The 23972-nt window shown below is 44.3% G+C and overlaps 2 protein-coding genes across 2 annotated transcripts; both read right to left on the bottom strand.

Annotated features, from left to right (window-relative positions):
• Nucleotides 1–851: 851 nt before the first annotated feature.
• LOC117965545 (nuclear factor interleukin-3-regulated protein-like) lies at nt 852–12910 on the bottom strand. The gene is made up of 3 exons (XM_059008015.1): nt 12562–12910; nt 11799–12220; nt 852–4411 (listed from the first exon to the last, which is right to left on the bottom strand). The coding sequence occupies exon 3, from the start codon at nt 3971–3973 to the stop codon at nt 2435–2437; it is 1539 nt and encodes a 512-aa protein (XP_058863998.1). The 5' UTR covers nt 3974–4411; nt 11799–12220; nt 12562–12910; the 3' UTR covers nt 852–2434.
• A 1935-nt stretch (nt 12911–14845) lies between these two features.
• Nucleotides 14846–19522, bottom strand: LOC117965563 (nuclear factor interleukin-3-regulated protein-like). Its single transcript, XM_034910363.2, has 2 exons — nt 18756–19522; nt 14846–17282 (listed from the first exon to the last, which is right to left on the bottom strand). Exon 2 carries the CDS (start codon nt 17179–17181, stop codon nt 15880–15882), a length of 1302 nt encoding a protein of 433 aa, XP_034766254.2. The 5' UTR covers nt 17182–17282; nt 18756–19522; the 3' UTR covers nt 14846–15879.
• Between the last annotated feature and the right edge of the window lie 4450 nt (nt 19523–23972).

Raw genomic sequence — 23972 nt, 5'->3', positions numbered from 1 at the left:
TCGTTGACCTACTTTCCTGACCTGTTTTCTGGAATTTGTGCCCGGACTGTAATCGGATTGCAAACAACACCCTTGTGGCTGGCTGGCTGCCTCTACCAGCAACGGCACTCAGTACAGATTAGTCTGAACAAGCACCTCAGTGGATGATATGGCGTTTGCGAGAACCTATTTTTTTTTCTTGTTTCTTATTAAAAGAAAGTAGCTTCAGGTTTTTTTTCATTTATTTTTATTTCCCTTTTTATTTTGTAGTGCAATTATTCAGCGTGGGTCTGTCGCTCCGTTATCGTTTTTTAAAATCGGCCTGGCTTTGAGAGTGCCTGGAGAAACCCAAGTCTGCCCATTTTAAGTGGTATAGATTCTATAAACCGAGCCCGCTTTTAAATCAGCTGTGAGTATGCCGTTTAGCATTATGAGATATTAATATACATTGCTGTATCAAAACCCCAAGTCACCCCTGGTGTGCAGCGCTGCGGTCTGAAATCTAGTCTCCTGAAACCAAGTTCCAAGCCACAAAGTCTGCAGGCAGACTTTCCATCTCCTGGAAGACAAAATCTCTCCGGGCGAATGTTCCCAGGTTGGCTTTGAGCTTGTCTGGGGAGTCCTAACTGCCAGGACTGAACAGCCTCCCTCATTCTATTTATATCAAGTGACTTTTCGACTCTGCTAGTCCCACCCACTCTAGACAGAGTTCAAAAGGTGATTCGAATTGAATGCACCTGTTCAGTAGAAAAAAGCTACTTAAAATGTGAAGCTACTGGTTAATAAAATGAAAAGACGCAGGCGCATTTGTGTTTTAAGAAATCCAAAACAGTTTTATTTTTTTTATCATCATCATCATCATCATCATCATCATCATCATCGTCATCATCAGTAACAGTATTAGTGTCTTTTCAAAGCTCTTCAAGGTTTCTCAACACCACAATAACAAGGACAACCGTTTCAACATTACAAATAAAATACAAAAATTACAAAACACAGCATACATTTACACAATGGGGGCAATATCACAGTAAAAAAAAAACAACAAAATGACACAACACCTTAATAACACATTTATAACCTTTACCCTGTCAGGTATTTCATTGCATTGACAGATCTATTTTACAGCGAGTGGAGCAGGGAGGGATTCTAGTGTGCTGTGCAGCTCCATCGTGTTTGCATTGCTGGTAACGCTGTGCTCTGCCAGCTGGGGCTTCTTCAGGGTACTAAACTGGGGTAGGAATGGGTTTTTTAATTCAGATTTTAAACCAGGGTTGCGAATCCTGTAAAATACTAACGAGACTCATGATCAAGTCAACTGGCAATTGTTTTGACTTTTATTTGGTATCCCTGTTTTTAGGATTGAAGTGTTTTGAATGGTTTTGCTTATTTCTCGGAGCCTTCTCCTGCCAGGAGCCCCATTTGTAAATGAGATGTATGACTCAAGGGCTCTCTATCCTGGTCCAATAAATACCCTTGAAATGTGAACTGAAGTCAGTTTCTCTATTTGGGTGGACTACCTTCGCTGGTCTTGGAATGCCATTAAGGTCAGAAATAGACTCAAGCAGACCGTAAAACCTGTGTATATAAATATAGTGTTTGTGGGTAGCATCAGTGGCATGTGTCTTGAATTTCCTCATCAGTAATACACCTCCTTTAGGAAAAACACAGGGTTTGATGAAACTATTCAACTAGTGGTAAAAAATATCCAATTTCCTTTTCTATATGAATCAGGACGGAGTCTTCCTCATTCAGTTATTTCAGTTTTACCCCCCCCCCCCCACTCCCCCAAAACGAACATCACAAACCCTAGAAATAGCCAGCGGTGCAGACAGTGGGTTTAAACTGGTCAAAGCTGGCAGTTTTCTAAGAACTGTTTCGAATAATGTAGAACGACCGTACCACACAGGTACGAGCCTGCTCCAATCCCTCGCTACCTCACCAGTTTGTGAAGGGCTCTGCCTGGAACACACTCGGTGGCATTTCTGTGGGTTGGTGGCAGTCAAAGTTAAACTCCAAGACAATATCTCCACACAACGGCCCGATTCACTCATCTTCCGTTACCTTATTTTTTTTTTTTCTTATGTTTTTTTTTTCTTAAAATATATATGACATTAAAATTTACAATCCAAGTGCTTGTAAAAAAAATTAAAAAATAAAATAAAAACACATTTTAGGAGGCATGGGGGTGGGGTTTTGGGGATGGAACTAGTTTCTTTGGTCAAGGAAACGTTCCCGTAATGTCAGGTAAAAAAAGTCAACTTGGTCTGGGAAAGTCTTGTTAGCTTTACCTGGCTAATTCCAAAGATGTCTAAGAAAGGACTTTTCCGTGCCCTTTTTCGCATCCCTCACCCCCTAATCCTTCTGCAGCAGAGAAAACACTCAAGTGCTGTGTAGTGTATGACAGTGCCAGCAACACCTTGACCTTACCAGGTGGGCTTAGTGTCTTTAGAATCTAGTCGCGCCTTTTAATCCGCGAGACCGCCCACCTTTCCGACTCCCCTTCTCGCGGTTTGCAGAACCCGACTGGTGTCTGGTAGGCACCTTCTTTCCCCGCGGGGTCCTCGCTGCGGTCGTCCCTCTCGCTGCCCGCTTGCTGGTTGCCGTGAGTGAGCACCAGGTAGGGGTGCTGCGGCAGAACGGGAGCCTCTAAGTTATTGCCAAGCACCCGGTACTTGAGCCGCAATTTGTGGGGCAAGGCGGTGGCTTTGATCTCCGTTTGGGAGTCGGTTTGGGGGAACGGGGACAGAGGTAGGGTGGACAGGCAGTGGTAGTCTCCGATCTCTGGACAGGACGCCGGGGAGTCTTCGTCGGTGGATGTGTCTTTATCAGAGCTCTTGGGATTGCCCTTGCTGGAGGAGGTGGAGGGACAATCTTTAGTGGAGGCTTTGTGGAAATAGACGTGCCTCCTGTCTGCGTAGCTGTGGGATGGGGGGCCCTCGTCTTGGGGGCTGGGGTAGGAGTGCTCGAAGGCTGTGGAGCTGGGTTTCAAGAGGTCCTCCGTGTAGTAACGCGCCGGGGACGGGCGACTGTAGGCCCCCTGCCCTTCCAGATTTGAAAGTTCGTAGGGAAGGGGAGATGCAGGTGCTGGGATTTGGGGCCGGGGAGCTGGGTACGAGCAATCGGACAGAGCCTGGCTTGCGTCGAGCTGCTCCAGGGAGGCTGGTTGCTGGTGCTGTTGCTCCGAGTCTTGTGGGGGTTCCACTAGGTAAGAGCTGCCGTTGGTTCGGTAGAGGATCACACCTCTGTGGAGGGGCGTCTGCCCGTGATGGAAACCCGTTTCCGTTTCGTGGTGGTGGCTGCGTGGGTGGGATGAACTCTGGAACATCATCGGAGGGTTCTCCTGCTCCGAGGAGGAGGAGGAGGAGGAGGAGGAGGGGGAAGGGGAGAGGTCCATGTGGGATGGTTTTAGGTCGTAGTTCATAGGTTCAGGGCTGTCCCTGGAAGAACCGTCAGACATATCGGAGAGGGAGCCGCGGGGGGAGTACTTCGCCAGAGGGGCGTTCCCCCTGCCCTGGCTCGACTGCTCAGCCTCGGAGGAATCGGAGTGGAGCACGACCCTGGAGCCGCTGGAGTAGCCACTGGAAGAGAAGTAGCGGTCGATGGAGCTGGCGCTCAGCTGCTGGCTCTTCTCCACGTAGGAGGAGGCGCTGATCAGCCCGAAGCGCAGCTTGAGCTGCAGCAGTTCGGTCTTGAGGCTCACGTTCTCCTCGTTCAAGGCCAGCACACGCTTCTCCAAGACCACGTCGTTGAGGCGGCGCTTTTCCCGGGAGCGCTTGGCGGCTTCGTTGTTCTTGCGTCTCTTCTCCCAGTAGGAGGCGTCTTTCTTCTCGTCCGAGATGAATTCCCGCTTGCGTCGGCAGCTCATGCTGGGTTTGGATTTGAGGAGCCCGGAAGGGGGCGGGGATCCGAGCCTCTCTTCATAGTAACTGTCAGCAATGCTCATGGCAGGAGAGTGCAGGCCTTCCATTGTCTGATCCGATGACTCATTCATGGCATCGAGATAGACCTAGAAGAGGAGAGAAACTGGTTTCCAGTAACTACAGGTTTCTAAATTAGTAACGGGATGAGATATATTGGGTAAGAGGAACCTCATTGACTCGCAATGATTTTCTGTAGAATCTTTCAACAGCAGTTCAAGTGTCGAGGCTTGCCAGGGACATCAGAAGGAGCTGATATTCCACAAAGTTAGTCCTCATTTATGTAGGGTTGGATTTGTTGAAGTTCAGTGCTGTATTCTCAAAGACAGGTGTTGTGTGTCTTGGTCTGTGTGTATTTAGCAGGTTGGATTTTATTTTGTAGCCTTTATTTCCCGGGAAAACAATCAATCTTATCCAGTTCCTTCTTGTGGATAACCAGGATTTAGAAAACAGTTCCTGATGTTCTAGTCTTGTGATGGAACTTCTTCCAAAAGAGAGCCAACGGGAAAGATCTAAGAACACAACGAGAGGGGATGTTTAATTCTTTATCACCCAGGCCTATTAAACACTCAACAGTTTAGAAAAACTAAAAGAAACTTAACGTCAACGACAAACGCTTCGACAAGACATTGAGAAAGACTTCTAGTCGAAATGTTTGTCGCCGAATTGGTGAAGTTTCTTTTAGGAATGATGGCTTTATGAAACAGAGAAAAGAACTGATTAAAAAAAACATCCACTTTCATTCAAACTGAATTCCCCACGCGTCTTCTAAATATCTCACTGTTCACGCTTTCAGTTTAATTAAACAGATATTTTAATCTCATTAAGAAGGACTGGGCTCCCCTCCCTTTGAGAATGAGTTGTAGATCGAACACAATATAACAGTATATAAAAAAAAAACAGTCTAATTTAACATAATTCACCATGGTTTGTCTTTTTTCTTGTGGCGTGTGAGAGTTTCAGACATCAGCCGGCTGGATATTTTCATGTTACCTCGAAGGTCCGCGTCATTTCATTTGTAGGTCAGGGTCACAGCGAGTTTTGGAGCTGAATTTGGTGCTATCCATGTTTAGAAATGCTCAAAGAAACATTATGATTTATGAATAGAAAGGGTCATTAACATGCCATATCTTTCTGTTTATTTATGTCTAACTCTTCTTAACCTGAGCGGTTGCGTTTGTTCAATTAAAAGAAACAAGACGAAATTCAAATTGTAAAAGACGTCATCGAAACTTGATTCCTTTATTCTTAATACATATTTTGTTTAAGTCTGAAAGGTTAATGAACCTTTTTTTTTTTATCAAATTGTGCCTACTGTCTTACCTATTGTGACTGAAAGGGACTTGCAGCAGGGAGATGCAGCTATTATAGAGCGCTGAACATGTTTTTGGGGATGCCATTGGCCAATGAATGCATTAGCCAGCTCAAATACAGTCTGCAGTGCAGTTTGAAAGAAGCATATGTTACAGATGACATGTATTCTCAGTTTGAAACACGATATCTGGAACTACATCAAGGTAAAGAAAATTCTCAGCTTCCATACTCTCAGGAAATCAGGCACACTTGCACATGCTAGGTCATTTCCCCTCAGCAGTGTCTTTGTCACTGGCTGAAGGCATGTCAGTCAACAGGGGAAGCAGCTGATTGGTTAGTGACAGGAAAGGGATTTCTTTAACCTAGTATCGTACCAGATGTCATGTTTGAAGGACTACTGTAGTATGTGTTTCTTTCAGAACTGCACACTGTGTGTAGAATTGTACCATGTTAGCTATTTTATAATGCATGAAGTGTTTTTTTGTTTTGTTTTTTTTAAGTGTTGGCACAGCAACTTCTCGAACGCACGAAACTGGTTTAAAATTTTAAAAAAATGTAATAAAAAAATGAATGACCGAGCGAGAGATAACAAACAGGTACGGTAAAATGTATGGAATTCACAACACACCTCGCTAGAAATACAATCCAGGAAAGAAATGTGTTTGCGGGAAGGAACTGTACGTTCGACCGACTCTTATTTTAAAATGTTACTATTTTTTCTATTTTTAAACCTCGACAGAGGAGAAAGAAATGCAGCGACACACATCTGGCTTCAGTCTGTGCAAGCGTTTGTTGTAATGTTTTCTCGTCCCGCCCCACTGACCTACAAAGCAGCGTCGCTGCTGTAAATACTTCCCTTTGTAAGCTAAGTAGGTCACTGGGGCTCGGAGCAAGACAGAGAACTGGAGAGCCTGCTGCAGATAGTGGGAGAGACGAGAGGGGCTTTACACAGCTTATTATACAGGGAGAGAGTGGGGTTAAACACTGCTGTAATAATTAACAGAAAGATAAGAAATTCAATGGCAAATGTTTCCACTACAGCTTTTTCAACGTCTACAGCTATGGCCAAAAGTTTTGCATCACCCCAGAATTTAAGATTGACAATTAAAATTATATATATATATATATATATATATATATATAAATAAAAACCTCTCTCTCTCTCTCTCTCTCTCTCTCTCTCTCTCTCTCTCTCTCTCTATATATATATATATATATATATATAATATATGGGCTTCAGTGAGTTACAGGAAAATAATTCCATCTAGGGTTTCTGTGACGTAATAAACTACGAGAGCGAAGGTGGAGTTTATAAACTGTCACAGAAACCCGAGATGGAATTGTTTTCCTGTAACTCACAGAAGAGGCCCCTCTGTTATTATTTATAATCCACGGATACCCCTGTGATGCTGATATTAAAGAAGACGAGGTTCAGCAGGACAGTTTGTTTTTTTAAACGTAGTGTTTCAGTGCTGTGCAGACGTTCAGTGTCGTTATCTGTTTCTCCAGTTTCTCTGTACCAGCTTTACATAATTTTTTTAAAGGTATTCTCATTTTGTTGCTCATTAATGAACATTTCTGTACTGTGGGTGTTGTCGAGTGATTGAAAACGAGACATTTTGTGTTTGAATTGAAAGTGAAGGTCTCGAGGAGTCGAATGGGTCAAAGTTCAAGTATATTTTCCTCTAGAGGAATTATCACTTTTTGATTACACTACTGTGGGATTATGCCTTTGTTTTAAAATGGCTCAGGATGTAAATATAGCCTTCATCTATGTATTATATATAATGAATATAAGTTAGATCTTTCATTTAACATCATCAAAGAAACTACAAAACGATATCTGAAAAGTCTACTGGAAACCATCATAGCAGCAGTGTTTCATGCTAGATTTCGAAATGTCACATTTTTCAATGTGTCAGTTTATTCGTTAAGCATATGGAAAAAGCACAAAGCGGTGATGTGTAATTCAACAGGTTCACATTATTCAACAGGTTTCATTTCGACTTCATGAAGCGAAATGAGTTCATTCTGTGAGGTGATGCAAAACTTGAGCCCAGAGCTGCAGCATTCTCTAACCATCAAGACAGGGTCAGAAAAACGGAAATCACAACATGATCAGACTTGAAGAAGTAACTGGGAATGTAAAACAGCAACATCCGAAACTCTGCTCTGCAATCCGAGTGTAAACCAGAGCAAAGCACTGAGAGGACTGGAGGCTCTCCCAGCCAGCAAACGCCCTGGTGTGGCTGGCATGGACCCAAGAAAGGATCAAGAAACAGGGGGGTCATCGGCAAGCACTCAGTTCTGCATTAGAGTCCCCCAAAGCTTTCTGGAACTGTTACTCAGGGGAGGAGGGGGGAGAGGAGCCTTTATTAGGGACGGACCGTCAAGGAGAGCCAGGCGGCTCTCTATTAGTAAGCCTTTGAACTTGAACTCAAGGAGAAGCACTTAGCAGAACAGTAGAGCTCATTTCAAAAGGGCTGTGAGTAAACAGAGCCCCGCGCTGCGATAACCTGGGCAGGGACTGAGGAGGAAATGGATTTGCATAGAAACACAGGCTGGTGTGTAAAGTCCTTCTGCCAGTAAATGAATGCTCGGAGGCTAACGAATCATAACTGATTTAAACTGAACCCAAGACAGCGTAGGCGGAGCGGGCATGGTTTAAACAGAACACTTCTGGAACATTTCCACTGTCATTCTGCAGGGCTTTCCCAATGCATTTGCCATTAAATATATATGTGTGTGTGTGTGTGTGTGTGTGTTTTATATGCTTGCCTATGCTTTTCTTTGGGCTTCACTGTGCTTCAGCGTGCTTTGCAACGCTTTTACTGCGGTGAGCTTGTATCAGGCATGAACGGAGTGAGGCTGTCTCTTCAAACAGACAAGCGGAAAGGCAGATTCCGAGGAGAAGGGGAACAAAACCAGCCCGGAGAAACAGGCTCGGAACGACAGAACGGGAAACGAAATGACACCAAGCAAAACTCAGCTCTTTTTTTTTTTTTGAATTTGGAGTGCTGTGCGCTGCGTCTAATGGTTCTCAAAAACCACCCAGTGCTATTCCTTCAAGAAGCTGCTTGATGAGATTCTGGGATCAATAAGCTACTAACAACCAAACGAGCAAGATGGGCTGAATGGCCTCCTCTCGTTTGTAAACTTTCTTATGTTCTTATATTCAATACGTTCTGCTGTGAAGGGATTTGAAACCACAGGGGGAAAAAAGACATTTCCAGAATATTTTAAGAGCAAGTTTTTTTTTTTCTCAATCATTCTACACTTTAATATTGTGTTTTTTTTTATATATTATTATTTATTTCTTAGCAGACGTCCTTATCCAGAGCGACTTACAATTGTTACAAGATATCACATTATTTTTACATACAGTTCCCCATTTATACAGTTGGGTTTTTACAGGAGCAATCTAGGTAAAGTACCTTGCTCAAGGGTACAGCAGCAGTGTCCCCCACCTGGGATTGAACCCACGACCCTCCAGTCAAGAGTCCAGAGCCCTAACCACTACTCCACGCTGCTGCCCATATATATACTCTGTGTTCTGGTGAGCTCAGAGCTGCTCTTCAGTTCCAGTTGTCTGCTGTAGATCTATGTAATGCCTCTACTGTAGATCTATGTAATGCCTCTACTGTAGATCTATGTAATGCCTCTACTGTATGGTAGTAAGTGACAGCGCCATCTAGTGCACAGCTAGCGTATTGCCAGCGAAACAAAATGAAGCTTGATTCAAAGTGGCAGCCCATGAGACTCTGGCTGATCTGGTCTGCATCTGTGCAAATGAATCAATCACTGCCGCCCACACGAAGTATATGAGATTTGAATGCATGTGATTAAACAAAATACTTCTGTGTCACTGTTAGTTCAGTCAAACGCACCAGACCCCCCCGACCCCCCCCCCCGATTTTCTTTCTTGTCTGACGTCAGTCGGCTCGATGATTCATTTGAACTCGGCTGGGAGCGCTGGCACTCAGAACTCTTGTTACAAACACCGGCGTTCTGCACAAAAACACATACTAGATTTCCGTGAATTGCATCATCTAATTTCCTCCTCGGTTTGAATTAGTACCGTATTGCACATTATGCAACTGAATATTATCCAACTGTCAAAAGAAAAGGAAAAAAAAAATGATGTAACACTTGGCTAGCAAAAAGAAAAAAACCGGAAAAAACCGCAGCACTGGCTGTTGCTATGTTTTGTACAGAAAGTGCACGGTCCTGTGTACAGTAAAGCACGGCCAGCATGCACCGCGTTTACTACACCAATGACATCACACTTAACCACCGCACGCACGCAGCTCGCTTATTGAGCTGTTTGCTTTCAGAATTGCATGCATAATAATTCATGCGTGAAGTTCTTATTAATCCGGCCCTTGAAAACAATCTGGCGTCAGGTTTACGAGCCTCTGCTAGCTGCGTAAGCGGGAACGTTGTCCTGTTGTTAAACGATACAGAGCATGGCTTTGTATCGTTTTATGACAGTACAATTAACTGCATGTATCTGTTCTAAACAGTTAAAGTGTGATCTGCTGGCAGCCGTCTCCCGATTGCGATTATAACCTGCAGGTCCTTACCGTTTCAATATACTTCACGCCTTTTCGTCTAGACTATATAAAGACGCGTGCAATTCACGCTCTGTTTGCAAACTTGAAAGCCGTGGACACATTTGGACTTGACTTGCATCCGTTTTTTTTCATGTTACGATCCAAAAAAAAAACCTATTTCTTCAACAGTCCAACGGGAACCGACTGATTCAAGTTCCAAATGTATTATTATTATTATTATTATTATTAAGGTCAAGGACCTTGTGTATATATATTTTAAACCTCAACTTGCTACCGCGCATGCGTAACTAACAGATGACTTTTAATCTTGTCATAACTAGTCGGAACAGAACAATAGACAGACGGACTCTCCACACACTAAACTGCCGTGTTATTAATATGACCACGCAAGGGCAGCGGGTGCACGGCGCAGTGCTGCGTGTCGCAACTGGCTCTTCTGGGCGTCAGTTAGTTGACGGGTTACAATGCACGGGTTACAATGCACTGTCTACAGTGGACGGGTTACAATGCACTGTCTACAGTGGACGGGTTACAATGCACTGTCTACAGTGGACGGGTTACAATGCACTGTCTACAGTGGACGGGTTACAATGCACTGTCTACAGTGGACGGGTTACAATGCACTGTCTACACTGGACGGGTTACAATGCACTGTCTACAGTGGACGGGTTACAATGCACTGTCTACAGTGGACGGGTTACAATGCACTGTCTACAGTGGACGGGTTACAATGCACTGTCTACAGTGGACGGGTTACAATGCACTGTCTACAGTGGACGGGTTACAATGCACTGTCTACAGTGGACGGGTTACAATGCACTGTCTACAGTGGACGGGTTACAATGCACTGTCTACAGTGGACGGGTTACAATGCACTGTCTGTCTGTCTGTCTGCCGATAATTGATATGACGCTTAACCTCGGCTCGTTCTTCGTTCATCAAATCTCAGCGGCGGCGCGTCTTTAAATAAACACGCGTCTACCAGGACAGGAACGTGCAGTGAGCATCCGGATACCGTTATTATTATTATTATTATTATTATTAGTTTATTTAGCAGACGCCTTTATCCAAGGCGACTTACAGAGACTAGGGTGTGTGAACTATGCATCAGCTGCAGAGTCACTTACAACTACGTCTCACCCGAAAGACGGAGCACAAGGAGGTTAAGTGACTTGCTCAGGGTCACACAATGAGTCAGTGGCTGAGGTGGGATTTGAACCGGGGACCTCCTGGTTACAAGCCCTTTTCTTTAACCACTGGACCACACAGCCTCCTTATGACGCATTCAAGTTTAAATACGCCGTTGTATACGTCATTTGGAAGAGGACGTGGGGGCATTTATTTAGGCTGGAATCAGTTACAAAAATGTGTATTATAATATACAGTATAAATAATGAATAAGATACGGTAATTGAACAGTCAATTACAAACGGAGTCATAACACGAAACACGGAAAGGGTGAAGCAAAATATAAGCATACCTGCATATTTATAATGCATATTTGTCGAATTATATTTTGCAAAATAACTCATCGTTTATCTCGTGTATATAGACACCACTCGTTTCATCCTGGCGGAACATCGTTAATATCACCTCTAATATTATATATATATATATATATATATATATATATATATATATATATATATATATATATATATATATATTATCACCATTCCTCCTTCCTAAATAAACGACTTGTGTAAAAACATGTGAAGCTTCCGACAGCGATACCTAGAGCACGTTCTAGATTTTCAAAATTAAACACAAAGCAAAACGCGTCAACGCGATTCTAAAGCCAGAAATATAGATATTTTTAGATGAAAGAAAAGACGCGTTTGTGAGAGAAAAAAAAAACTGCATATTCCATTCAGAAATATTCTCTGCACGGAGTAGCATTCACGACTACACCTATATATATATATACACACACACACACACACACACACACACACACACAAATACATAACATTAATAAAAGGAACAATGAAAAAAACAGCATGCAACGTACCTGTTTTGGCAAAAGAAAAATGTGTTTAATAAAGTCCACAATTTTCTGCCCTCGCTGGTGTATTTCAATCGGTTGTATTTATTTCCCGAAAGCAGGCTGGTGCCGAGTCTGAGTCGCGGTTCGGGTTCGGGTTCGGTTCGGGGCGCAGTGTTCTGTCTCTCGGAGGGCTCGTATCTTGTATTTCACGGAGTAGACGTTCACGTAGTGCTTAGCGGGCAGCGCCACAGTTCTCTCAAATGTATGTTAGTAGGTCAGTGGTTGCATAACAGCGCGCTTTGGTGCCTCGTCACGTTTTGTCTTTCTCTGTAGCCCACCCTCCATCTTTTCCTGTCCCAATTGCAGGGAGATGAGGATCCGGAGTGTGGCGGATGATTGGCGACGAGAGAAGGGTGGAACCGGGCACCGCGCCAAACGCTTTACTCCTGAGAGAGAGAAGGGGAGAGAGAGAGATAGAGGGGGAGAGGCATTTTTAGAAACAAGGCGCCCGCAGTCGTCGATAAAAAAAGAAACGCATTTAGAACAAATAAAAATAAAATACTTTTGGTTCTTAAAATAACTAACATGAAACGCGATTGATAAATACATGCATAAAAAACAGAAACCAGTTCACCTATAATATTAATAATAATAATAATAATAATAATAATAATAATAATAATAATAAACCTTCACAAAACGTAGCACTAATGCAAAGGTCTAATTGTCTATATAAGGAAATGTTTTAGACCCTCTAATATTTTTATTACATTTTTAAAAAACATACCTTCAATCTTACAATACAAACGTGGTCTCAAATGTCTACCTTTAACATTCACACACAGGTGCAAATCTAAAGCCACACCCCCACGCTCACACCTTCACTGAGAATCATTACTTCATAAAGGTTACAACATTTGTGAGCCGACAGTAATATCGATTACATGTGGATTTCTAAATGGTCCCCACGTGTTAAGGAAGTAGTTTGATTCCCCTTGTATGGGTCTGGTGGCATTGCATCGCATTGCAGTTTTAAACGGGTATTTGGCAGTTACAGGTGTGTTTCCATAACACGAATTCCAAGATAGAGCCTGAATGAGATCAACCAATCAGAACACACAAGTCGTGCGCCATGACTCTAACAGCACTTGATAAGGTAAAGCTGTACCGTAGACCTGCTAGCTGTCTCTATACCTGCGCGTCCTTGATGAGCACGTTTTAACATAGGAATGCTATTAACTCCCAATGCACGCCGCTGGCAACCCACTGCGGTAGCCACAGCGTACCGTTTTGTGACGTTACACGGGTCAGGTTTTGGTACCACGTATGCTGGCCCTGCACCGGCTCTGGCACGTTGCATGCTTGTCGTGATATTAATAACCTTGCTCCTTGCCTCTCTCCACGTCCCTGCAGGCCGAATGATCCCTGTTGCCTTGCAAGCAGCTAGCCACGTTTCCATGGAAACCCCGTCAGACTCCGCTTGAGGAGTTCAGGTGTAAGTGCGCGCTCCGTCGCTGCAGCCTCCCGGCAAACGAGACGACTCCACAAGGGAGGGGGGCAGGGAGGGACACGCCCCCTCCCCTGAGCATCGAATTATTATTATTAGCCTAGTATTATTATTAGTAGTAGTAGTCGTAGTATTAATAATAGTAGTTTTATTATTATTATTATTATTATTATTATTATTATTATTATTATTATTATTATTGTATATAAATGGCTCCCGTTATTCAGTGTTTTTTGTATTTTATTTAATAATTGTTCTGCGTTTATTTACATAGGAAAAACAATGTCAATGTTACTGCATAACATTACAAAACATTAAATGAATCTGAACCTAACCCTGAATCGTTTATCTAGACGTATTAATTTCTTATAAGAATAAAACTCGTATGATTTAGCATTGTGAACATGGGCGTGTTTATGTTTTGGAGAAACAGCATTGATAATTCCAAACTCTATCGCCATCGTGTGGCCTTTTATTGATTTATTTATTTATTTTGGCAACTGTGTTTCTGTGGCAGTTTATGAAGGGAGCGCAAAATCAACCAAAAATAAAAACCATTTTACCAATCGAACAGAACGACCCGAGCCCTTAACTACACGTTTAAAAGCGTATCGTTTATATCGGTCTCTTTTTGAAGCCCTGACCCTTACATTTGTCGATACCTTCCAATCGTTGAGTGCCGTTGACCTTTGGGGTAACACAGGTCACGGGTCATGGAGTTTGCCTCATTAGAATGATCATTTGGATCTACAGTACTTAGCATACATTTTATTTACTTGAAACGCCTTTTGAGATCCCTCTCGTTACGCTAAACAGCATACTGACGCTGTTCACGTTTATCTAAAAGGCTGTCATCACTTCCAGTTCCTAACTCTAATTGTGTTTTATATCCTATCGCTGTTTATTGAAGAAATGTCAAGAAAACAGCAATGCTCTTTATCCCCCCCTTTTGGAAAGAGAGAGGTATTACGCCACATAACTGACCAGGGGTTGCGAATCCTGCAGATGGTGACGATGGGTGACAGGGGTGACACTGCAGTGCAGAAGCTATTAGGAGGGAAGGGAATGCATTTGTGAAAACTACTTACAAGATGTAGATATTAACTAATGCATTTATTGTGCAACCCTTTCATGCACAAAATATTGAAAATACCTTTGGAGAAAAAAAAATAAAACACCATTTTTTTTTCCAATTACTTTATATGGGGAATAATTGAAAGCTGCCTCCTAGTTGACAGTCCAGTTGGTTTACACGCTCCTTCAAGCTGGGTTATAGCCGCACAGCAGAATTCAAAACTGCTTGTGGGCACGCGTTCTGTAGAAATATGCGTCCGCACATTTTGCTTAACATGTGAAAGCCAACGTGTCCTTTTTAAATTCTAAAATCTTATACAGACCCGTTAAAACAGACTGAAACATTTGGAAAGTCTGGCTTTCTTGAGCAAAAACTATAAAAGTATAAAGTTTAAAAATCCATATCTAAAATTCAACATGGCTAGAAGAAAAGTCATTTTTCTATTTTCAAAATAAATCTTATTAATAAGAATAATAATAATTAAAACACAGCAGTTAAAAAATGGTTTATTTACTTAAGTACAAAAAGGGTATGGATTGAGATATTCTGTCCAATACAGCTGCATTTTCACCTGTCATAAACATTTACAGTACAGCCTCACATATTCTCCAAATATATATCTATTGTGGAGGCTGTGTGGTCCAGTGGTTAAAGAAAAGGGCTTGTAACCAGGAGGTCCCCGGTTCAAATCCCACCTCAGCCACTGACTCATTGTGTGACCTTGAGCAAGTCACTTCACCTCCTTGTGCTCCGTCTTTCGGGTGAGACGTAGTTGTAAGTGACTCTGCAGCTGATGCATAGTTCACACACCCTAGTCTCTGTAAGTCGCCTTGGATAAAGGCGTCTGCTAAATAAACAAATATATATAGTCTATCTTTATACAGAACAGTTTGCCCATTGAATTTCAAAAGCATCTCCACCAAGATATCTGTTTATTTGTTATGTAGTGTGGTAACTGAACTAAGGGCATCAAACTGCTTTCGAATCCTATGCACAGCTCCTAGATATGACCTGACCGTTTCACATTAGACCCGACAGCGGTGACAGCTTTAGCAAGTATGTGCTGTCTCATGACAAACCAACGTGGCATTCCAGCAGAGTCCTCCAGTCAAACACTTCAGAGATAACACTGTATTCTACAGATGCTTCTCTCGCCGTGGCGCAGGCCAAGATAAGCATACAGACCCGACTGTTGACTAACACATTGTGCAAGTTTCCCTAAAGTTTCTGTCCTGCCCCCACCCTCCCTACTCCCATCACCGTTCTTTTTGGGAAGAAATACGTTGTGTAATTTGGAACCCTGTTTTGAGTTTTACTTTCCCTGTTCACTTCAGTGCTCACAAATTCTTTTTATTCAAATGAGTATCAATGGGATTCTTGCTTTCATGCTCATTGCCTGGGACTGTGTGCGCCGTGTCTGACAGGTATAAGAGCTATGTTGTATGTTGCTGTGCTGCAGCTGTACAGAGATATTTGCCCAGACAGCGTGGGGATGCTAGAAGCGTCCAGCTGGTTCAAGTCTTTCAGTTGGTTTTAGTGAACAGCTGCTGGGAGAACAGCCTCTTCAGCTGTGCCACTTCCTCCGAGAGGGATGTGAGCTGGGATTTGAGGGCTGTGTTCTCGGCGCGGTACAAGGGATCATCGGGGCTGGCGTTGGGGTACGCTCCCTGCTGCCCACAGTATTGGGGGTCTTCAGGCACCTGGCAGGGCAGCCCCTGCTTGGGGTCCTCGCCGGCGACCGCTTGGTTTCTCCAAATGGGCGGCACTACCCATTCTGATTGGCTGTGGGGCTGGGGGAAGGGGCGGGGTTGCTCTCTCGACTGTTCTCTCATTGGCTCTCTCAGGACGCTTGTGTGAACTAGGCTGCTCCGGTTCTGTATCGCTTCCAGTGGAGCGGACTCCAGTTCCAGCCCGCTGGCGGACTTGAACCGCAACTTATGGGGCAAGCACTTCAACCCTTCCCCGAGATCGAGCCTCCCAGAGCGGGGGACCTGGCCAGGATAGTGCCTTCCAGTCGCCGCTGCCGCCACCGGCTCTGCTTCAGTGTCACTGCTCCCAGGACAGGGGTGCCCTTGAAAGCTGTGCTCCTCCACTCTCATCTGGGTCTCCTGCTCGCCAAGGCGCTCGTCAAAAAACACCGGACTGCCAACGCTTGAGCTTCCGGGGGTGGAAAACCCAGAGTCTTCCGAGAAGCAGGGGGTTTCGCGGTTCACGGAGCGGTGCCCGGACCCCTGGAGGTAGGGATGAGAACGACTCTCTGCAGCCACGCAAGGACCGTTTGCCCTGGGGAAAAAACCAGGCTGGGAGGGGTGGGGAGGCTGGGAGGGGGGTCCGGCCGCCTCGGGGTGGTACCTCAAAGGCTGGGCTGGCAGGACAGCGGTCTCCGCAGGGTCTTTGATCAGCCCGAATCTGAATTTGATGGCCAGGAGTTCAGCCTTGAGCCTGGCGTTCTCCTCCAGCAGCGCGAGGATGCGGTTCTCCAGCACCATGTCGTTGACGCGCCTCTTCTCCCGGGAGCGCTTGGCCGCCTCGTTGTTCTTCCTCCTCTTGTCCCAGTAGCCTTCGTCCTTCTTCTCGTTGGGGGTGAATTCCCGTTTCCTCCGGAGGGGGTCTTTGCGCTTCGGGGCAGTGTGGCCGAACAGGGAGCGTGCGAGGAGGCTGTTGGTGCTCAGGATGGACACAGCTTCGTCGGTGAAGGACAGAGCCCCCGTTTGGACCTCCAGATTCGGGGAGGGAGGTCCCAGGTCTTCCAGGAACTCCGCGGACGTCTGGCTGCTGTGGTGGTGTCCTGCTTGCATGTCTGGGAAGTTCTCGGTCCGGTTCATTGGGCCAGGGGTGCGCTTGGCTTCTCACTCAGTTGGAAGAGTGTACTGTGTGGACAGCTGGCTGTTCTGCTGCACCTCTCCGTGTGTCGCAGCAGCCCCACCTAGTGGTTATAAATTTTAAAAAAAGAATTAGACAGGAATAAACTTTGTTGTGTAATTGTTATGCAACACCTATTACAACACAGGGTTATGTAACAGGCTTACAACGCCAGATCCTGGTTTCTTTGCAGCCAATTGACCTGCTTTTGAAAGGAAGAAGGAAATTGGCTGTAATGAGGCCAAATAAGAAAGCAGGCACACTCTCTCTCTCGCTCTAGTGTATTTCATTAAAACAGATTATTAACTTTTTGGTTTTGTGACAGGGTGCATTAGATACCCTATGTATATTATATACCCTAAAGAGTCCATGCATAAGACATATGTTTAATGCAGAATTTCTGCACACATGCTCCTTCAAGCTGTGCGGCTATAACACAGCTTGAAGGAGCATGTAAACCAACTGGACTGTCAACCAGGAGGCAGCTTTCGTTCTTTCTACACGCAATGGACACGGCTGCCTGCCTGAGACACCCTGCAGCTTTAAAAATAAATGCATTAGTTAACATCTGCATGAAGATGTGGGTCACCAGTTTCAATCCCATATAATCCACAGTATGTCAGTACAGTGGCATCCATTGCAGTGGGATGCACCACAGATTGCTGAGCTGTAATTACATTCATCTTTAAATACCGAAGCCTAATAGGGCTCGACAAATATCCAGTTATACAAGATTTGAGTGTTTCATTTCGCATTACTACTACTATCACTGTAATCTATAGAATTATCGAACTGATGATGCTTAGAACAGCACATTGAAATACATTTTAGAAACGGGTTTGACTTTTATATAGGATAAAATAACTACCTAGATTCTAATACAGTGTCACACAAATCAAACCCTGTCAAATTATCTGTAAGGCAATTATACAGTATAGGTCAAATTTTATTTGAAAGACATTTAACACAGAATGTGGGTTAGGGCTATATTTAAAATGAATACCATTTGATTTTAGTCAGGAGTATATTCTCGGGAGTTTGTGCGGTGGGGCTGTTTTTGTGTGTAGTTTTTTAACAAGAGTCACTGATTGGAAATCGCTTCATTGATAAATGATTGGCTTCTGTCCCGACGTGCATTTTGGAAAGCTCCGGGCAGACTTTATTATTCCTGTTACTAACCAGTTAGACTCGCTTATCTACAAGCGCTGTACAGTCTGCTCTCGAACATAGAACAAAACAAAACATACACACACGCACGAAATAATTCAGCCCATTATAATTATTGAATATCGTATTACTATTTTGCTAGAATAATTAAACAAACGTATCTTTTTTTTAACGGGATACATGTATTATTTTACATAAAACGTCTTCTAAAACATAAGCACACATTTAGTTGTAGTACGGTGTGGTAACCGAATAACAACAACAACAATAATAATAATAATAATAATAATAATAATAATAATAATAATAATAATAATAATAATAATAATAATAATAACGTTTCCAAATGCAAACGGGTAAATGCTCTTACCTTAGACCAGGTAGTTAGTCCTAATTGCCAAACTCCCGGGTTATATCATATGGTGTGCGTTTATTATAAATGTTTATAATACCCTTTTATTGCTGCAGAGTTATTTAAAGTGGTTATGTTTTTGTTGCAGTATATGTTCACTACGCGTCCCCTCCCGTCTCCTCTGCACTCCGCGGCGCTGCTCCGTCTCTCTGCTCGGCGCGTTTGCTTCTGTTGTTTCTCCCTGGAAGCCGCAGCCCCTTATTGGTCTCCTGCCGTGGAGTTCACTCGAGGACGCGGTCTCCCCTTACGTGAACCCGGGGGGGGGGGGGACCCCCGTCACTGTGCCTCGCTGAGACCGCCCGGGGGCCCGCCTCTCCCCGCCCATCTCTTGTTACACAGCTCGCTGCTGTTTACGAGCCTGCTCAGGAACAGCCGTAGAAATACCGACGGGACCAGACCGACTTGTTGTCGTTTCTTGTTGCCTGCCAGTTTTATTTTAGCGTCTCTTCTTTGGGATGTCTCCAAGACTTTTTTTTTTTTTTTGGTCTACGTAACTGCGACTCGCTGTTTTTTATTGTAAAATAAAGAAAGTGTCAGCGAGCAGCAGGCCCGCCAATAAAACTATTACTTAAAAAAAACAGAGAAATAAATAATAACTGAGTTGTATGTAAACAGAAAGTATCTGGACCTGTAATGAATAGCACTAAACGCGATATACTGCAAAATAAAACCGCGTTTATTTATATACAAACCCTTCAGCCTACTTTTCTTTAAATACATGAACTGATATGTTAACTCTCTCTCTCTCTCTCTCTCTCTCTCTCTCTCTCCCTCTCTCTCTCTCTCCCTCTCCCTCTCCCTCTCCCTCTCCCTCTCTCTCTCCCTCTCCCTCTCTCTCTCTCTCTCTCTCTCTCTCCCTCTCTCTCTCCCTCTCTCTCTCTCTCTCTCTCTCTCTCTCCCTCTCCCTCTCTCTCTCTCTCTCTCTCTCTCTCTCACTCTCTCTCTCTCTCTCTCTCTCTCTCTCTCTCTCTCTCACTCTCTCTCCCTCTCCCTCTCTCTCTCTCTCTCTCTCTCTCTCTCTCTCACTCTCTCTCTCTCTCTCTCTCTCTCTCTCTCTCTCTCTCTCTCTCTCTCTCTCTCTTTCTTTCTAACAGGTCATATTTTTAAAAAGGCCAGTGTAATGTATTTTTAAAACTAGCCTGCTGTAATGCATTGCAATTTCACACAGGCTGCATGCGAGAACGCGTTGTAATTAATTAATAATATACCTAGGGCTCTGTTGAACTCGTCATTGTGAGCGAGTCCCCCCCCCTAACAGGAGAAATTAATTAATACATTCCGCGTGTGTTTATGTTCGCGCATACTTTTGAAATGCTTCTTATTAACAGACGCTTGAGTATTGGTAAGAGTCTGCAACGAGGGGCACGAAGCAGGGTTTGAAATGCACTGACACAGGCTGGATCTGTGGTCAGTATCCTCCTCGATACGCTTCCCTATATTGACCACACTGAAAAATACAACTACTGTACTACTGTTATGGCTTCCGGTAGACTTCTGCGATATCGTTTTGTAGTTTCTTTGATTACATTATGTTAAATAAAAGATCTAAATGATGTTCCTATATATATATATATAATGTCTCAATCCTAGATGCCAAACCTTTGGCCAAAGCTATAGAGGGTTTCTGAAAGGTAGTGAGTTAAACCAGAGAGCGTATAAACTATATTAATTACATACTGAGTTGAGTAGCTTGGTATTACCCTCGGGCCTCTCGCAAGTAGCAACAAAAACCGCAGCTGAATACAAACTGTTGTTGAGCTGATATGCAAATTCACAGAAGCGCCGATATCAAAAAAAAATAACGCTGATTATTACATCCAGCGGCTTTCCGTGCTGCATGATGATCGTGTTTCCTTACATGACGATCAGTCCTTCACAGCTCATGCTTCTGTGTTGCTCAGGCCTACCTACGTCAGATAGTGTGGCAGATGTGAGTCAGGAGGAGTGGGTTCTTTCAAACAAAACAGAGACCTCTTTATATCCCATCAGCGCTCGTCCGGTTCCTGGTAGCTGACTGAAGTCTTTGTCAAGTCGGGTCTAAAGGATCCCAGTGATTCAGCTTCAACAACATGACTAGGTAACCCATTCCATCCCCTCCCCACTCTCTGTGTGAAGAAGAGTCTCCTTCAGCAACATGACTAGGTAACCCATTCCATCCCCTCCCCACTCTCTGTGTGAAGAAGAGTCTCCTTCAGCAACATGACTAGGTAACCCATTCCATCCCCTCCCCACTCTCTGTGTGAAGAAGAGTCTCCTTCAGCAACATGACTAGGTAACCCATTCCATCCCCTCACCACTCTCTGTGTGAAGAAGAGTCTCCTTCAGCAACATGACTAGGTAACCCATTCCATCCCCTCAGCACTCTCTGTGTGAAGAAGAGTCTCCTTCAGCAACATGACTAGGTAACCCATTCCATCCCCTCCCCACTCTCTGTGTGAAGAAGAGTCTCCTTCAGCAACATGACTAGGTAACCCATTCCATCCCCTCCCCACTCTCTGTGTGAAGAAGAGTCTCCTTCAGCAACATGACTAGGTAACCCATTCCATCCCCTCCCCACTCTCTGTGTGAAGAAGAGTCTCCTTCAGCAACATGACTAGGTAACCCATTCCATCCCCTCACCACTCTCTGTGTGAAGAAGAGTCTCCTTCAGCAACATGACTAGGTAACCCATTCCATCCCCTCAGCACTCTCTGTGTGAAGAAGAGTCTCCTTCAGCAACATGACTAGGTAACCCATTCCATCCCCTCCCCACTCTCTGTGTGAAGAAGAGTCTCCTTCAGCAACATGACTAGGTAACCCATTCCATCCCCTCCCCACTCTCTGTGTGAAGAAGAGTCTCCTTCAGCAACATGACTAGGTAACCCATTCCATCCCCTCCCCACTCTCTGTGTGAAGAAGTGTCTCCTTCAGCAACATGACTAGGTAACCCATTCCATCCCCTCACCACTCTCTGTGTGAAGAAGAGTCTCCTTCAGCAACATGACTAGGTAACCCGTTCCATCCCCTCACCACTCTCTGTGTTTCTTTCAAAATTGCACATTTGAGGCGACAGATAAGATGTATACAATTATCAGCTGCAGCCACTTTAAAAGCAAGGTTTTACTATAGAATATCATTCACTCCTGACTTTAGAAATACAGCCCAGGTGTGCCTTTAATACTGAAGGTGACCCTACAGCTCTGGACACAAGTTCAGCATTGAAGTATCTGCATGAAGCCTTCGATAACTATTCTTCACTTACAGCTTCAAATCAATTGCCATGGAATCAAATTCATCTTTACCATCATGTGAGCTTTTTTTCATCTAGGGGAATCTGAGACCTATGGAATGAAGGCAGTATTCACGAGGTAAGATTCACTGGAATTAACGTGGTAGCACTGTGTGTACCTTCGTTTGTGCAAAGTTCGTCCCATCTGTGTTACCAAGAAAAAAACCACCAACAATACAGCAGAAACAAGCACGCCTCTGATTCAGTGATTAACTCCAAGCTAATCTGACACACGCAGCTCGATTGTGTGTGTGTCTGGGGAGGCGTTATGTTTTAATACTTTTGCGTTTGGAGAGAACACACTTTCTCTTAGGGGGGTGAGGGAGCAGTACAGTCTCCATGCCTCAAGCCTGCCCTGCCCTGGAGGGAGCACCCTTTCTCTTAGGGGGTGAGGGAGGGAGCAGTTCAGTCTCCATGCCTCAAGCCTGCCCTACACTGGAGGGAGCACCCTTTCTCTTAGGGGGTGAGGGAGGGAGCAGTTCAGTCTCCATGCCTCAAGCCTGCCCTGGACTGGATGGAGCACCCTTTCTCTTAGGGGGTGAGGGAGGGACCAGTTCAGTCTCCATGCCTCAAGCCTGCCCTGGACTGGAGGGAGCACCCTTTCTCTTAGGGGGTGAGGGAGGGAGCAGTTCAGTCTCCATGCCTCAAGCCTGCCCTGGACTGGAGGGAGCACCCTTTCTCTTAGGGGGTGAGGGAGGGAGCAGTTCAGTCTCCATGCCTCAAGCCTGCCCTGGACTGGAGGGAGCACCCTTTCTCTTAGGGGGTCATGCCATTTGGAAATTAAATGTGACGTTGTCCTATTTCTTCAAGCTTTTTTGGACGCTGTCTGCAACAAACATTTCTCTGAATAAATGATGAATTGAGAAATGTAAGCTCTGAGCTTATGTGATTAACAGCTTAGAGAATACAGGGTGGGGGAGTGGTGGAGTAATGCTTAATATTATATTTCTGTGTATTAATTACATACAAGCATCATACATCCTTCGTCACCACTGTAAATACAAAATGACGCATCACGCTTTGAAAAAAATAAATAAGTTGTTATGAATATATAGTGACCAGTCTCTGCAAAGATTCATATTTTTTTGTTTAAATGTTAGTTAGTATTCTTGAATAAGGGATTCTAATGGGGGTCTAAACCATTCTAGAATGCTTCTGAGCCCTTCTAGAATGACTAAGCCTTTTTTTTACCAGTTATGTTTAGGATATAGGAGGAGGATTGTGTATTTAAATAAAAGAGAGTCAAAGTGACCCAGGCAGCAGTGTGGAGTAGTGGTTAGGGCTCTGGACTCTTGACCGGAGGGTCGAGGGTTCAATCCCAGGTGGGGGACACTGCTGCTGTACCCTTGAGCAAGGTACTTTACCTAGATTGCTCCAGTAAAAACCCAACTGTGTAAATGGGTAATTGTATGTAAAAATAATGTGATATCTTGTAACAATTGTAAGTCGCCTTGGATAAGGGCGTCTGCTAAGAAATAAATAATAATAATAATAAGAGCACAGCTCAATGGTTAAAGTTGAAAGAAGGGCAAAAAGGAAAGGAAGAGAAAGACAATTGCCTTCTACGCCATTCCAATCAAACTGGTCCGAATTACATACAACCTAGTGGTGTGGGAATTATTCAGTGCGTGTTAACTGGCTTATCGTCTTGCACATCGTTCCAGTTCCAGTGGAATGACGTGGCGATTTCTCTGGCCTGCTCGTTTTCAGCTCACCGAGAGCCGCTCAGCTGAAGGCTGCAAGCAGCCCAGCCTGTCTGACGAGAGCCGTCTTCAGCCATGGCCTGCGGTCCGGCCCTCGTTCTGCGCGTTCTCTCAACCAGCCGAGCCCGTGAGACCGGAGAGAGTTCAGGACCCCAGCCCTCCCTCCACCCTTCCATCGAGGAGCTTCCAGATCCACAGAGTCAG

This window comes from Acipenser ruthenus, chromosome 36 (assembly GCF_902713425.1).
Source record: "Acipenser ruthenus chromosome 36, fAciRut3.2 maternal haplotype, whole genome shotgun sequence".
NCBI classification, from domain to species: Eukaryota; Metazoa; Chordata; class Actinopteri; order Acipenseriformes; family Acipenseridae; genus Acipenser; species Acipenser ruthenus.
Note: the sequence above shows the minus strand (reverse complement) of the source record. Positions and strands in the feature narration are given on the sequence as shown.

Excerpts from the sequence above, each read along its gene's own strand:
- LOC117965545 (XM_059008015.1), bottom strand. The coding sequence starts at position 3,973 with ATGAATGAGTCATCGGATCAGACAATGGAAGGCCTGCACTCTCCTGCC.
- LOC117965563 (XM_034910363.2), bottom strand. The coding sequence starts at position 17,181 with ATGAACCGGACCGAGAACTTCCCAGACATGCAAGCAGGACACCACCAC.